Source organism: Hemiscyllium ocellatum, chromosome 17 (genome assembly GCF_020745735.1).
Source record: "Hemiscyllium ocellatum isolate sHemOce1 chromosome 17, sHemOce1.pat.X.cur, whole genome shotgun sequence".
Classification (NCBI taxonomy): Eukaryota; Metazoa; Chordata; class Chondrichthyes; order Orectolobiformes; family Hemiscylliidae; genus Hemiscyllium; species Hemiscyllium ocellatum.
The window spans coordinates 12,864,321-12,878,099 of NC_083417.1; the positions used below are offsets into that span (position 1 = coordinate 12,864,321).

Genomic DNA, 13,779 nt, shown 5'->3' on the forward strand with positions numbered 1-13,779 from the left:
ATCTGTTATTCTAGTATATGTTGATATTAAGAAGGAGGTAGTGTTGGGTGTTTTGACTTTAAGGTAAATAAGTCCCCAGGGCTTGGCGGAATCTATCCTAGGATACTAAGGGAGGCAAGAGAGCACGTTGGGGCACTGACCGAGATCTTTGTATCCTCTGTAGCCATAGACAAGATTCTGGAAAATTTGGAGGAAATGTTGTTCCTTTTTTAAAGAAGGGCAACAGGATAATCCAAGAAATTATAGGCCAGTGAACACTTGCATCAGTAGGAGGTAAATTGGAGAAGATTCTTGGACAGGGTTTATGAGCATTTGGATAAGAATGGACTTATTAGGGATGGTCGTCATGACTTTGTGCAGGAGAGGTCTTATCTAACGAATTTGATTAAGCCTTTTAAGGAAGTGACAGAGATGATTTAAAATATAGCACTGGGTATTGTCTATATGGATTCTTTCCAAAGCATTGACGAGGTACCTCATGGGTGAGGCTGGCCCAGATGATTAAGTCATATACGATCCGCGGTGAGTAAGTTAGTTGGATACAAAATAGGTTTGCTCATAGAAAACAGAGGATTGTTGTGGAGGGGTGTTTTCTGACTGGGTGCCTGTGACCAATGGATTTCTTCAGGGATCAGAGCTGTGACCTCTGGTAATAATATATGAACAATTTAGGTGAAAATGTCCGTCGCCTGATCAATAGGTTTGCAGATAACACTAAAATTGGAGTTTTGGACAGTGAGGAAGATCGTCAAAGGATATAACAGGAAATGACAAATAAAGTTTAATTCAGACAAGTGGGGTGATGCATTTTGGGAGGTCAAGTTCATGAGGGAAGTATACAGTAAATGACAGGACCCTTAGGAACATTGATAAACAGAAAGATCTTGGAGTCCATAACATCCTGAAAGTGGCAACAGGAGTTGATTAGGTGGTAAAGAAGGCATATAGCAACTTGACCTTCGGTCGGGGCATTGAATATAAAAATTGTCAAGTCATGTTACAGCTGTGTAAAACTTTAGTTAGGACATGTTTGGAATACTCTGTGCAGTTTTAGATTAGATTAGATTCCTTACGTGTGGAAACAGGCCCTTCGGCCCAAACAGTCCATGCCGACCATTCAGAGAGTAACCCACCCAGACCCATTTCCCTCTGACTAATGCACCTAACACTATGGGCAGTTTAGTATTGATCACTACATTTTAGGAAGGATGTGGGGTATTAGGAGAGGATGCAAAAGAGGATTACCAAGATGTTGCCTGGATTGGAATGTATGAGTTATAAGGAATGTTTGGACAGACTTGGATTTTTTTTGCTGGTGTAGTGGAGGTTAAAGGACAACTTGATCAAGCAAATAAAATTGAGAGGCATGGATGCGGTGGATAGTCAGCTTTCTCCTAGAGTGGAAATCTCAAATACTAAAGGGGCATAGGTTTGGTGAGAGAGGGAGGCGTGGGGGAAATTGTGCAAGGAATTTTTTTTTAAAGAGATTGGTAGGTGCTGGAAGATGCTGCCAGGAGAGGCGGTGGAAGCAGAGACGAGAGCAAACTTTATGGGGCCTGTGAGCAGGCAGGGAAAAGAGGGATATGGATCACACGCAGGCAGATAGGATTAGTTCAGAATGGCATTGTGGTCAGCACTGACATGGGCCGAAGGACCTGTCCCTGTGCTGTACTGTTCTATGTTCTGTATTCTATTTACACAATTCCTCTTTTCTGAATGGAGGAATACTTCATGCTACAAGGCACAGCAGCAGAGAGCTGGGTATGTGGAAGGAGCAGGGAATGATTGGATGGTAGAGCCTTATGAGCATGCACAAATCCGATCTTAGTTTCAGCCATGGATCATGTAGGATGGGCATGTCAGGAAGCTTGCAGTAGTGGGATCCCATGGAGCCTCCATGTGTTGAAATCCTAAGAGGCCACACACTGTTGGTGATTATCAAATCCCTTGGGACAATTGCCATTGAGCTACAATATCATGGAGTGTATTGGACTTAAGTCCCACCATGGGTTAACTGTACTAGTCTCTGTAATCAGATAAGGAAATAGCATTCACTCATGCTCAGGATTTGTGGGAAAGTAGCACTGAATGAAGTTGGTGAAAGGTTGTGTTTTCATACTTGTAAAAATGTTACAATGAATTCAGTGTTTTATAACTAGCAGCGTTAAAATGCTGAAATTCCACCAATGCATGAACTAATTGATCTATTTGATGTAAATATTTTTGCTTGGTAAACAGACAGGAAGCCCCAAAGCTGAAACTTCAGTATTGGTCGAACAAGATTAATGTATCCATTATTGTTAGCACTTCATGCTATTTTAGGCCCACTTTAATGTTATTGTTAAATATTTGATTTTAATTTTTGGGACATAACATATTTGTATCATTAAATCTATCGACGTTTTTTTCCTCCCTGTGCCTGGAATTGAACATTACTTAAATGTAGGAGCAAGACCTCCGGATCATCGTTCAGAACTGCATCTTAAGGTGACCCCCAAGGTTGAACTGAGAACATTGGCTAATCCACTTTATATCACAACAAAAGGGACTTTTTAAATATTAAAAAAAACCTATAAAAGCATTACTATTTATTGTTTATTGTTGTGGTGTTAAAATGTAACAAACAGCCTTTCCTCATTTTGTTGACTTTACCTGCTCCTGGAGCCATTGCTGGTCTCAATATGGTGTCACAGAGTGTATTTGATCAGAGATAGACACAGAAGGGTTAAAGTAGAGGAAGCAGTAAAGCTATGGGGCAAGGTGCAGGAGAGTGGAATTAGTTTTGGGTTGATCTAGCACAGATCTGGTAGACTCAGAATGGACCAAATGCTCTTCTGAGAAAATTCTGTCACATCTCTGAATACTTCTCAAAAAGATTAAAGTTATAATTCATCCAGATACACTTGAGCATTTAACTGATATAGTGTTCTTTACTTTTGGTTGCAATTCTTTCCACGCATCTACAGTTGTGGGAGGGTGGAACTGTGAGTCTTCCATGACATTTGAAGCTTGCCAAATTTGCTCTCATCCAAATTTGAGCAACGTCTTCCATCCTAGAAATATGTACACATGCAAAAATAAACCCTGCAAAAATGTATTTCATGTGTCTATTTTTCCCTGGTTGCTTTCTTTTTACTTAATTGGAGAGTCTCCAACCCCTTGCCATGTTCCCCTTGTATTTGCTGTCTCAGTATCATTCTTCTGTCATTTGACGTTATTTATATTCTGTACATCTGCACTGTTTGACTCTCTTCTGCACCTCAGTCAATGCAATGATGACCTTGGCATCCCATACATCCATGTGTGCCAAACAAGATAATGCTTGCAAAAAGTGACATTATTTCTTGTTTCTGTTCTATAAATAGAGCTAACAACAAATAGATCATAATTCTGGAACACTGTGTAAATATTATGTTGCATATAAATCTGTACAAAGAGCCAAATGTAGGTATGACCTTGTCTTACTGCTGATATAACCTAGTCCCGTTTATAACAATTTATAATTCTAAGCCCATGTGACCCAACACTCCCAAGTGGGCTACTTTGAGGCATGAGTTGTATAATGATCCACTAATTGGAAATCTGCACAGATCAATCCCATGCCAGCCTGTTACTCAAATCCATTCTGATGGTTCTGGTGTGTAGCCCAGGCACTTGGGTTAGGTCTAACATTGAAGCAGAGATTCTAATCGCTCAATTGATAAAATAGCAACTCAGTTGATTGGAACTGCACCTTTTTATTCATTCATGGAATATAAGAATTACTGATTGCCCTCAAACGTTCTGATGAGCTGCTTTCCTGAACCACTGTAGTCCCTGTGATGAAGATACTCTCACAATAGTGCCTTTGAAGGGTAATGGGCAAGAGTGTGGTGCTGGAAAAACACAACAGGTCAGGCAGCATCCGAGGAGCAGGGGAATTGATGTGTCGGGCATATGCTTTTCCAGCATCACACTCTCAACTCTGATCTCCAGCATCTGCAGTCCTCACTTTCTCCTCCTAAAGGATGGTGTGCAATTTGAAGAGGAAAATGTTTTGTAGGTCATGTTTACGTATGAATTCTGCCCTTGTCTTTCTATGCAATAGAGTTTGCAGATTTAACTTGAAGGAACATAGAAGTCAACTAATTTAACCATCTACTGCAGGAGGTGGCTAGACAATGCAAAATACTGCCTGTGGCAGCGATATGTGTTCCCTATTCTACAAATATCCTGCAAGGAAAAGGTAACTTGCTGGTGTTTTCCTCTTGACTGTATTCCTCCACACCACTCTTGTGCAGTGAGGATATCACGAGCATGTCCATTGAAAGAAAAGTGCTGATTGAGAAACAAAACATAACAGATCAATAGATCCTTGGCAACATTAACCAAAAGCAAAGATGACAGTCAGATCTACCTTTTGCCTTTAATTGTCTTGTCAGCTGTAAATTTTTTAAAAATATTCAGATAATTTAGATTTGGCTTAATTTGCTTGCATGCCTAATTGGGGAATTCCTGATCAGCCTCTTCAAAGTTTATGAAGAGCTTCAGATTCCAAAACATCCTACTGTCAGCAAAATTGGGGCAGAGTTGCCACTAAGGTTCATGTACTAGAAACAAAATTAAACAACACATTTATCTTACTAAAGACTCTCATACAGGAAACAAAAGCCTGTGCTTAACAAAGGTACTGAACAGGCATTTTGCAATAGCTAGCCATTCGGGAAATTGGTTTGTTGATGAGAAATAACTGTCCCAGAAATCAAACACAAGCAGTTTTTGCACAGACTGGAGCTGGCTCAAACACACAGAGCCTCTGTCCCAAGACCAACCATTCCTGCTTGTAGAAACCTTGAATGAAGATTGGCTCTGCCTCTGAAGCTTCTGTGGATATGGATCATAAATCCAACCAGAGACAGGTGAGTGTTTCCAACTGCAAGGGATCAATGCTGTACTTAGGCAAAATAATTCTTGGAAGCTTCATATCTGATTCTGGAAATGACCACCACCACACCACCATTAAACCGAACCCAAGAGTTTGTGGTGATATGCAGTCGTAATTTGATAAGATCTATGCGTTGCATTCAGACAGTTGGGAGGTCATGGCTTCATGGTTTTGCTTGACTATTACTCCGAGACTAGGAGAAAGTGAGGACTGCAGATGCTGGAGGTTAGAGTCAAAAAGTGTGGCACTGGAAAAGTACAGCAGGTCAGGCAGCATCCGAGGAGCAGGAAAGTCGACATTTCAAACATAAGCCCTTCATCAGGAAGCCCTTCCCGATCAAGGACTTTTACCTGAAATGTCGACTCTCCTCCTCGGATGCTGCCAGCCCTGCTGTGCTTTTCTAGTGCCGCCCTTTCTCTTTGACAATTACTCAGAGACCCAGGTTCAAATCCTGCCAAAGCAGATGTAAATTTGACTTAATTATGTAATGATTACTATGAAACCACTATCTATTGTCAGGAAAAGTCCATTTGGTTCACTGATATTATTTAGGGAAGGAAACAATTGTCACTACCTGGTCTGGCCTGTGATTCTGAAGTCACGGCAATGTGGTTCACTCTTAGCTGCCCTCTCAACAGTTAAGGATGGGCAGTAAGGTAAATATTGAACTAGCTTTTGACACTCCCATTCTGAGAATGAATTTTAAAAGTGAGGTGTTTTTGAGTGTTACAGTATTATAAAGTATGTAAAGTCACCATAGTCTTGCCAGAACATAGGGTTGCTCTCTCATGAGAGAGAGGCATTGGTGGTGAGTTTAACCTCAGGTGAGGGGAAAGGTTGCGAAGGAGACCTCAGCCAGTGCAGGAATTGAATGCACGCTGCATTGCAAGCCAATCACCAAACAAATAAGCTAAGCGATCCCCCACCACTGAGTTATTACATAGGGCACCAAGTTTTGCTTTGAGAAAAGAGTTAAAACAAAGCATCTTAGACATTTAGCAATGTACAGCTTTATAAACACCACCTCACCACCTTCTTAAGCAAATTTTAAATCCGAAAGCTAAATCTCAGGTGTACCCATAATTCAGGGTTGATAAGTTATTGGACTGCTCATCAGGCATCTGGTACTGAATGAGCAAAAGGTTCCTCCAGCAAATGCTGAGAAGATTTAAGCCAGCTTTTTTTTTGTTTCAGTTTACATGTTAAAATCTGCTCCCCATCCACTGAAAGGGGAGAGAAAATAGCTGAATTCTAGTTTTTCTGATCTGAGTACTGGAGTGAAACTTTGATGAAGTTAATTCATTAACAGCATTTGATAATCATGCCTGTTACAGATGGAATAGCATTTTGACCAGTGTATAGGGACGTAATGACAATTTATTTAGGGGAGGTAGTTCATACATTGCTGAGTAAATACTTGAATTAATGGCTCAGGATCCCAAATTTGTGCATATTATTATAACGATTCATTTGATTAGTAGTAAATTACTTGAGGAAGTTCATTATTTTGCTAGCCATATACTCGTAGGACACTTCCAATTCACATGAAAAGATAATCATTACAAGTATTATAGCAATTATTATTGAACTTGCCTTTCTAATTTGTTTAAGAAAATCATTTAAATTGTTTTTACACTAATTATTTTAATTGTTTCAAACTATAAATGAGGGATTATGATATGGAAGGAAAATAAAAATGTGACTCGTGACAGCAGATAGTATTCCAATCCCATTTATGACAGAGACCTTTTCAGTAGAAAACCCCATCAATGATATATAGAATTGAATTTTACAGATCATTGGAATGGAATAGGCTGTTCATTCCCTTGACCCTGTTCCTTAACGCAATCCCAAGTGAATGCTAAATGGGCCAATTCCTGTAAAGATTTTGCAGTTCACTTCTGTGAAAGCAAAAATGAGCTGTAGAGCAAAATGTTTCCTCTTCAGAGAGGATAAGCTCGGAGCTGGGTTTGCACAGATGTGTACTACCAACCAATATGCCTGTTTTCTGCTACCATCCCATCTCCCTGTCAGTTTCCTCTCCTTCAGGATGGGTTGGGTGTGGGCCACAGAAGGACGACCAGGTGGATAATTAATTCAGTTTGTCGACAATCTCTTCTTCAAGGTTAACTGGAAATTTCTAGTCCGTGTCCAGAATCTCTTTGCAGTAAAGGGCAATGTACAACATGAGAATGTGACCATCGTGACTCAATGGACACTATTTCCAGCTTATTCTGTGTCCCAAGTGTGGAGTTGCTCAAATCGCATCAGCACCCCACTATCTACTATGAAATAGGCTTGTGGGATATATGGTATATTCTATCCAATCAATGAGGATCTAAGGCCTTGAAACAAAACAAGATTTTTGCATTTTGTTGTTTTTTTTCATAACAGAAAAGGGATTACAATCCCAAATACAACTAATGCTCAGAATGCAATGCATTGGTGAGCAACCAATTGTCTCATTCTGGATACAAGACAGTCATCCTTGAAGAACGAGGTAAGTATTGGGAGTAGCATCATTAAGTTGATATAATTTGTTGGGTTTTCGGAAAAGTTAAGTGGGTGTTCGGTATTCTGTTTGTGTTTCATTCAGTAATCTTGTAAATGAATTCTGTTTTGTTTAGAACTACAGGGTTGGAACCAACTGTATCCCTCCTGAAATATACGCCTTACACCTACCTAAAACAACTAGCAAAGTTAGAGTTTGGGCTACTTTCTTGAAATGTTTTGAGAGAGTCTGGCCTGGTCACGACAGAGAATTGCCAAAATTGTGCACAGACCAGAAAATGCAAGTTAGAAATACTAATACTTGAGTACCAGTAACGTTTTCTAAATTATGCAAACAACATAGATCATACAATAGCATGACTGATCATGGTGATACATTGCGAAGGAACAGAAGACAATTTGCAACAATGTTCGATGTACCACTCTCCCCTAAAGAGAATGATGAAGAAACTGTGATAATGCAGTGATGTTGAGGGGCCATAACCTGCAGTAAGGCAACTAGGTAGTCAAACAAATGCAACCGGAAGTAACAGCAGATATATCAATAATCACCAGACCAGCATCAATTATCAAAGTTCTGAAACATTTCACTGAAGTTTGAAGTCTCATAGTCTTGTTATCTTTGTTTCACCTGTTTTGTATCATTTTCTAATTGCTAACACATACCTGTGTACAATCCTGCATTTTTTTGGGAAAAGTTTCTATTGTGTTTATTTTTATCACAGTCTGGATACCTTTTAAAAGACACGCACAATATTTCATTGCTGTTTTGTCATATGGGATTTAAAGATACAAAGATCTCACATTCCACCTTTACTTCTGTTCACTTGAAGCATGACACTCTACTGGAAGCCTGCTCCTTTAGACTTAGACTTAGACTTAGACTTACAGTGTGGAAACAGGCCCTTCGGCCCAACAAGTCCACACCGACGCGCCGAAGCGCAACCCACCCATACCCCTACATTTACCCCTTACCTAACACTACGGGCAATTTAGCTTGGCCAATTCACCTGACCCGCACATCTTTGGACTGTGGGAGGAAACCGGAGCACCCGGAGGAAACCCACGCAGACACGGGGAGAACGTGCAAACTCCACACAGTCAGTCGCCTGAGTCGGGAATTGAACCCGGGTCTACAGGCGCTGTGAGGCAGCAGTGCTAACCACTGTGCCACCGTGCCGCCCACATAAATACCTCCCTATTTCTCCCTTATTTTTAGATTTCAGATTCCAGCATCCACAGTAATTTGCTTTTACTCTGCACCTTTTTATGGATTGCGAGAGGAAACCCACACAGACACGGGGAGAACGTACAAACTCCACACAGACAGTCACCCGAGGCTGGAATCGAACCCGGGTCCCTGGCTCTGTGAGACAGCAGTGCTAACCCTTTGTTGTAATCTGACTTATGTGCCTGAGGGAGATCATGGATATCCTATTCTCAATCCAACCTTTTGAGGCCATGTGCCATCCTTAGTCCCATGGTGATCTTACCTTGTGCCCGTTAATTTATGTCACCTCCAAGAAATGCTTCCCACAATTCACCCTGGCCTACCCCTTGCAACAGTCTGATCATCAACCTTGTATTAAAATTAAAGCCACAACACACAAAAATATTTAAATTTATATAAAACAACAGGCATAAATTAACGATGAAAGGTATTTTTTTGGGACGAGATCTGATTGGGATATCTGGCCAGTAATGACCAGTTAGACTGAAGGGTCTGTTTCCATGCTGTATGACTCTAGCCATGATTTTACCAGTCGTCATGATTTCCATTGGATACATACAAAACTGGAACGTTTTGAACCCAGAAGTTACTACCCTCTTTAGTGCATCTGAGATCACAATCCCAACTTCAAATTTAACAATTGTCAATGTTTATTATGGGAGCATCCACTATCTTTTTCCCATATGGTAGCCCGTTAACCTCCGATAGAAATTGCACGTTCATTTGGAAGGAAATCACTAGTTCTGATTTTGTGTTTTTCAGGTATTTGACTGTTCCTTTTGTTAACAGTTTTAAATTGTCATGCCTCCTCTTTCAGCCTGCATCCTATCCTCCCCCCTACCCAGTTTGTAGCCTGTTCTCCTATACTGGCCTACCTGCTATCCCCTGTCAATGGCCTCCTGTTTCCACAGCCCTTAGGTCCTGCAGTTGCAGCCTTTCACTGCTAACCACCAACCCTCCCCTTTCCAACCTGTTTAATTGCTATTTTGCCCCCATCCCATCAGCAGGATGATTTGGCTAGATTCACTGTCACCAGTTGCTCTTGCTGGTAATAGTCTCAGCTGCATTGGGTGACTGTCTGTGTGGAGTTTGCACATTCTCCCCATGTCTGTGTGGGTTTCTTCTGGGTGCTCCGGTTTCCTCCCACAGTCCAAAAGATGTGCAGGTTAGGTGAATTGGCCATGTTAAATTGCCCGTAGTGTTAGGTGTAGGGGAATGGTTGCTCTTCGGAGGGTCAGTGTGGACTTGTTGGGCCAAAGGGCCTGTTTCCACACTGTAAATAATCTAATCTACTCATACCACATGGGGATAGGTGTCCATGTAATGTATTAGGTGGAAGATGATCTTGATCATTTGAACATAAACAAATTGATTTGCATTATATCTAAAAGAAATAAATTGTCATCTCTTGAGACGTCAGATTCCACTTTCTCTCAATATGCTGTACATCTCTATAACTCTATGATTCTATGACAACTACTGAAGCAGTTTTACACAGCATTGGTAACAAACAATGAGCCAGAAGCAGGACTGAAGACTCCAGGAGCAGTCCTTTGTATCTGGATAGGCAGAGCTTACTTGATGTCAGTTAACATTTTTCTTGTCTTAATTGGCTCATACAACATAGCCAGGTTAACTGACACTGAGTAAGCTCTGCCAATGCAGAAACAAAGGACTGTGATTCCACTGACTGACTTGCCTCAGCCATTTAATTTTCAGCACTCACTGAACCCCATGTTGGTTCTCTCCCTAGGTTGCTGCCTAATTTCTTTCACTCCTAAACTTGCTCCATCTTACGATGAAGGCCTCCAGAGCATTTGACATCCTAATTGCTTATCGCCCCAACATGTCAAGTTTCAATGACTTGTGAACAAGAACATCCTGGCTCACTTGGATAGAAATATTGATTTTGATTCAACCTAGACAAAATACAGACAATGAAAAAGGCTGTGTATGATTATTCTCCGAGGTTGCCTTCTGTGCCACCTGTTGGTCAAATGCTTTCAAAAACATCAAGTTCCTTCACATACCTCCATCTGACAATATCAGACAGAAATGTTAATAAAGTTCAGTCCCTTAATCCACCTCAACAGATATTGATTCAGTCCAGATGCTTCAGCCGGCTTGGCTCTCTCTCTCTTATTCCTGATGAAGGGCTTATGCTCGAAACGTCGAATTCTCTATTCCTGAGATGCTGCCTAACCTGCTGTGCTTTGACCAGCAACACATTTGCAGCTGTGATCTCCAGCATCTGCAGACCTCATTTTTTACTCTCCTATTTATTTAGTAAGCAATCTTAAAAGAATCCATTTGTTGCAAATGTCAAATATGTTTAAATATGGTCTTCATTGTTTACTACAGGCTTAGTCTGACAAATATGAGGAAATTGTTTAATTTTACAGATGCCTGTAGTATAAAATTATATTGTGTAGACTTGGCGAAAGATAAAGGGTAGTGAAAAATTTATTTACCTTTTGTCTTTGTGAGGTGCTGCATTTTGGGAAAGTGAATCTTAGCAGGACTTATACACTTAATGGTAAGGTCCTAGGGAGTGTTGCTGAACAAAGAGACCTGATCGGCATGGACAGGTTGGGCCGATGGGTCTGTTTCCATGTTGTATGTCTCTGTGGCTATGACTCTATGTTGTCATTTTGGTACAAAAATGCTCCAAGTAACCTCCTTGGGTTAATCACATTTTTAACATTTTATTTTCTTTCTGTTTGTGTGCAGGTCCCCACTCCGGAGATCCGTGCTCACAGTTTGTACTTTGACCTTTCTGCTTATGGTGTAGAGTTCTCCTCCAGCAACAAGGAAAGCTCGGACTCCTCCGCTTTGAGGCCAGGCTCCCACCTGAAAATTTATGGCACTTTCCGCAATCGCTATATGGCTCTGGCTTGCCCAATGTCGGATTCCAAAGTGGTTAAATTTCTCCGTCATACGCCTAACTCGTCGGTGAGTGGAATGTGTTCAGCTCCTTTCAAATTTGGCCAGTACCTGACAGTGTTCCTTTGTTCAGTCTGCTGTTTTAGTGTTCTCCTGCAGTGTTTCACAGTCCTCTCACTGTTTTATTTATTCCTCATGTCAGCTTTCCCAAATTTCAAACATAATTTTGCAGTGAACAATATGGCACCCACCCCTGATTTTAATCCTTCTCCAAATAGGCCAAACTTGATCTACTCTACATCTTCATTGTATTTCCTTAAAATTTTTCATGGGATATGGCTGTATTATTGCCTAATTACCCTTGGATTAAGAGGCTGCTCGACTATTTCAGAGGGCAATCAAGAGTCAACCACATCACGGTGGGTCTGGAGTTATCATGCAGGCCAAACTGGGTAAGAATGACAAATTTCCTTACCTAAAGGTCATTAGTGCAGATATTTCCCATCAACCTGTTCAGAGTTGTCATTGTACATGGGGCTCGAATCCAGGCCTTCTGGCACAGAGGTACTGCACCACATAGGCCCAGGACATGAGTGAATTTCACAACTAATTAAAATTTCATAGTCACTCTTGCTGAGAATAGTTTTCAATTCCATGTTTTATGGATGGATGGATTGTATTTCAATTAAACCATCTGCAAAAACCTCAGCCTCTGGATTGCTAGTGTAGAAACACAACCAGAGCTGAAAATGTGTTGCTGGTTAAAGCGCAGCAGGTCAGGCAGCATCCAAGGAACAGGAAATTCGATGTTTCGAAACACAACCATCAAACCTTCTCTCTCAATTTCTGACAACCAATTGTCTTCAGTATATTGCTACACTCTACGTAATAAGTTGCATTTGGAAGGTGTCAAAATGGCTTCTGAAAATCCAGATATATTCATTAAAAATCATGGAAGCCATAGAAAGGTTAGAGTTTGGAAAGAGACCATTCAGCCTATTGCCTGTCTACTGGCTGAAAAAAACTAGCCTTTTCATTCCAATCCCACTCTCCAGCACCTGGTCTGTCACTTTCGATATAGATCCAAGTTCCTTTTGAAATGAGTTGAAAATTCCCACCTAAATTGCCACACCAGGCAGTGAATTCCATACAAGCCACTCTCTGGGTTAAAAAAATATTCCTCATGTTCCATGTAATCCTTGTACCATAAATCATCTGAAATCTGTAGTTTCTGATAGTTGGACTAGGGGATAATGTTCTGCTATGGAAATAAATCTTTTTACACTGTATTTAAGTGTGAGGTGGAAGTGACAGCCCTTGATATCAAGGTTGCATTTTACCAAGTGTGGCATCAGGAAACAAATGGGTTATAGGGGGCAAACTCTCTGCTGATTGAATTCATACCTGATACATAGGAAGTTGGTTGTCATCTCAGCTTCAGGACATCTCTGCAGGTGTTCCTCAGGATAGTGTCCTCTGCTCACTTCTCTTCAGCCAACTCAGCAATGGCCTTCCCTTCTTCATTGGCAAACCTCCCTATTTTTGACCCAATGATTGCACAATTTTCAACGCCGTTTGTAACTCCTCAGTACTGAAGCAGTCCATGTTCAATTACAAAAAAATCTGAATGAATATCTAGGCTTGGGCTAACAAGTTACAAATAACATTCATATCACATGAATGCCAGGCAAAGACTATTTCCAATAAGAGATGACATTCAGTGGTCTTGCCTTCACTGAATTCTCCCACTATCAGCCTTAGGGTTACCATTTACCAGAAACACAACAAGATTTGCCACATTAACACAATGATAACATGAGCCAACCAGGGGCTAGGAATACTGCAGTGAGTAACTCTCCTGCTGGCTCCCCAAAGCCTGACCACCATCTACATTGCACAAGTCAGGAGTGTTATGGAATAGTCCCCACTGGTCTGGATGGATGTAGCTCCAACAACACTCACGAGGCTTCACACCATCCAGGACAAAGAGGCTGCTTGATTGGTACTGCATCCACTCCCTCCACTACTGATGCTCAGTAGCAGCAGTGTGTACTAGCTACAAGATGTACTGTGAAAAATCACCAAAGATACTTAGACAGCACCTTCCAAACCCATGACTACTTCTGTCTAGAAGGTAAGAATAGCAGATACATGGGAATACCACCACCTGCAAGTTTGCCTCCAAGCAACTCACCATACTGACTTGGAAATATGTTGCAGTTACTTTACT

At 41.0% G+C, this 13,779-nt stretch overlaps 1 protein-coding gene across 2 annotated transcripts in view; it reads left to right on the plus strand.

Moving 5' to 3' along the window:
- The window catches only part of si:dkey-234i14.6 (uncharacterized), a 111,819-nt gene that overhangs the window by 72,477 nt on the left and 25,563 nt on the right, over positions 1-13,779 (plus strand). For both annotated transcript variants that reach the window (XM_060837579.1, XM_060837578.1), the window contains one exon: positions 11,397-11,618. In XM_060837579.1, coding sequence (XP_060693562.1) covers positions 11,397-11,618 — 222 coding nt within the window. The remainder of the gene's footprint in view (positions 1-11,396; positions 11,619-13,779) is intronic.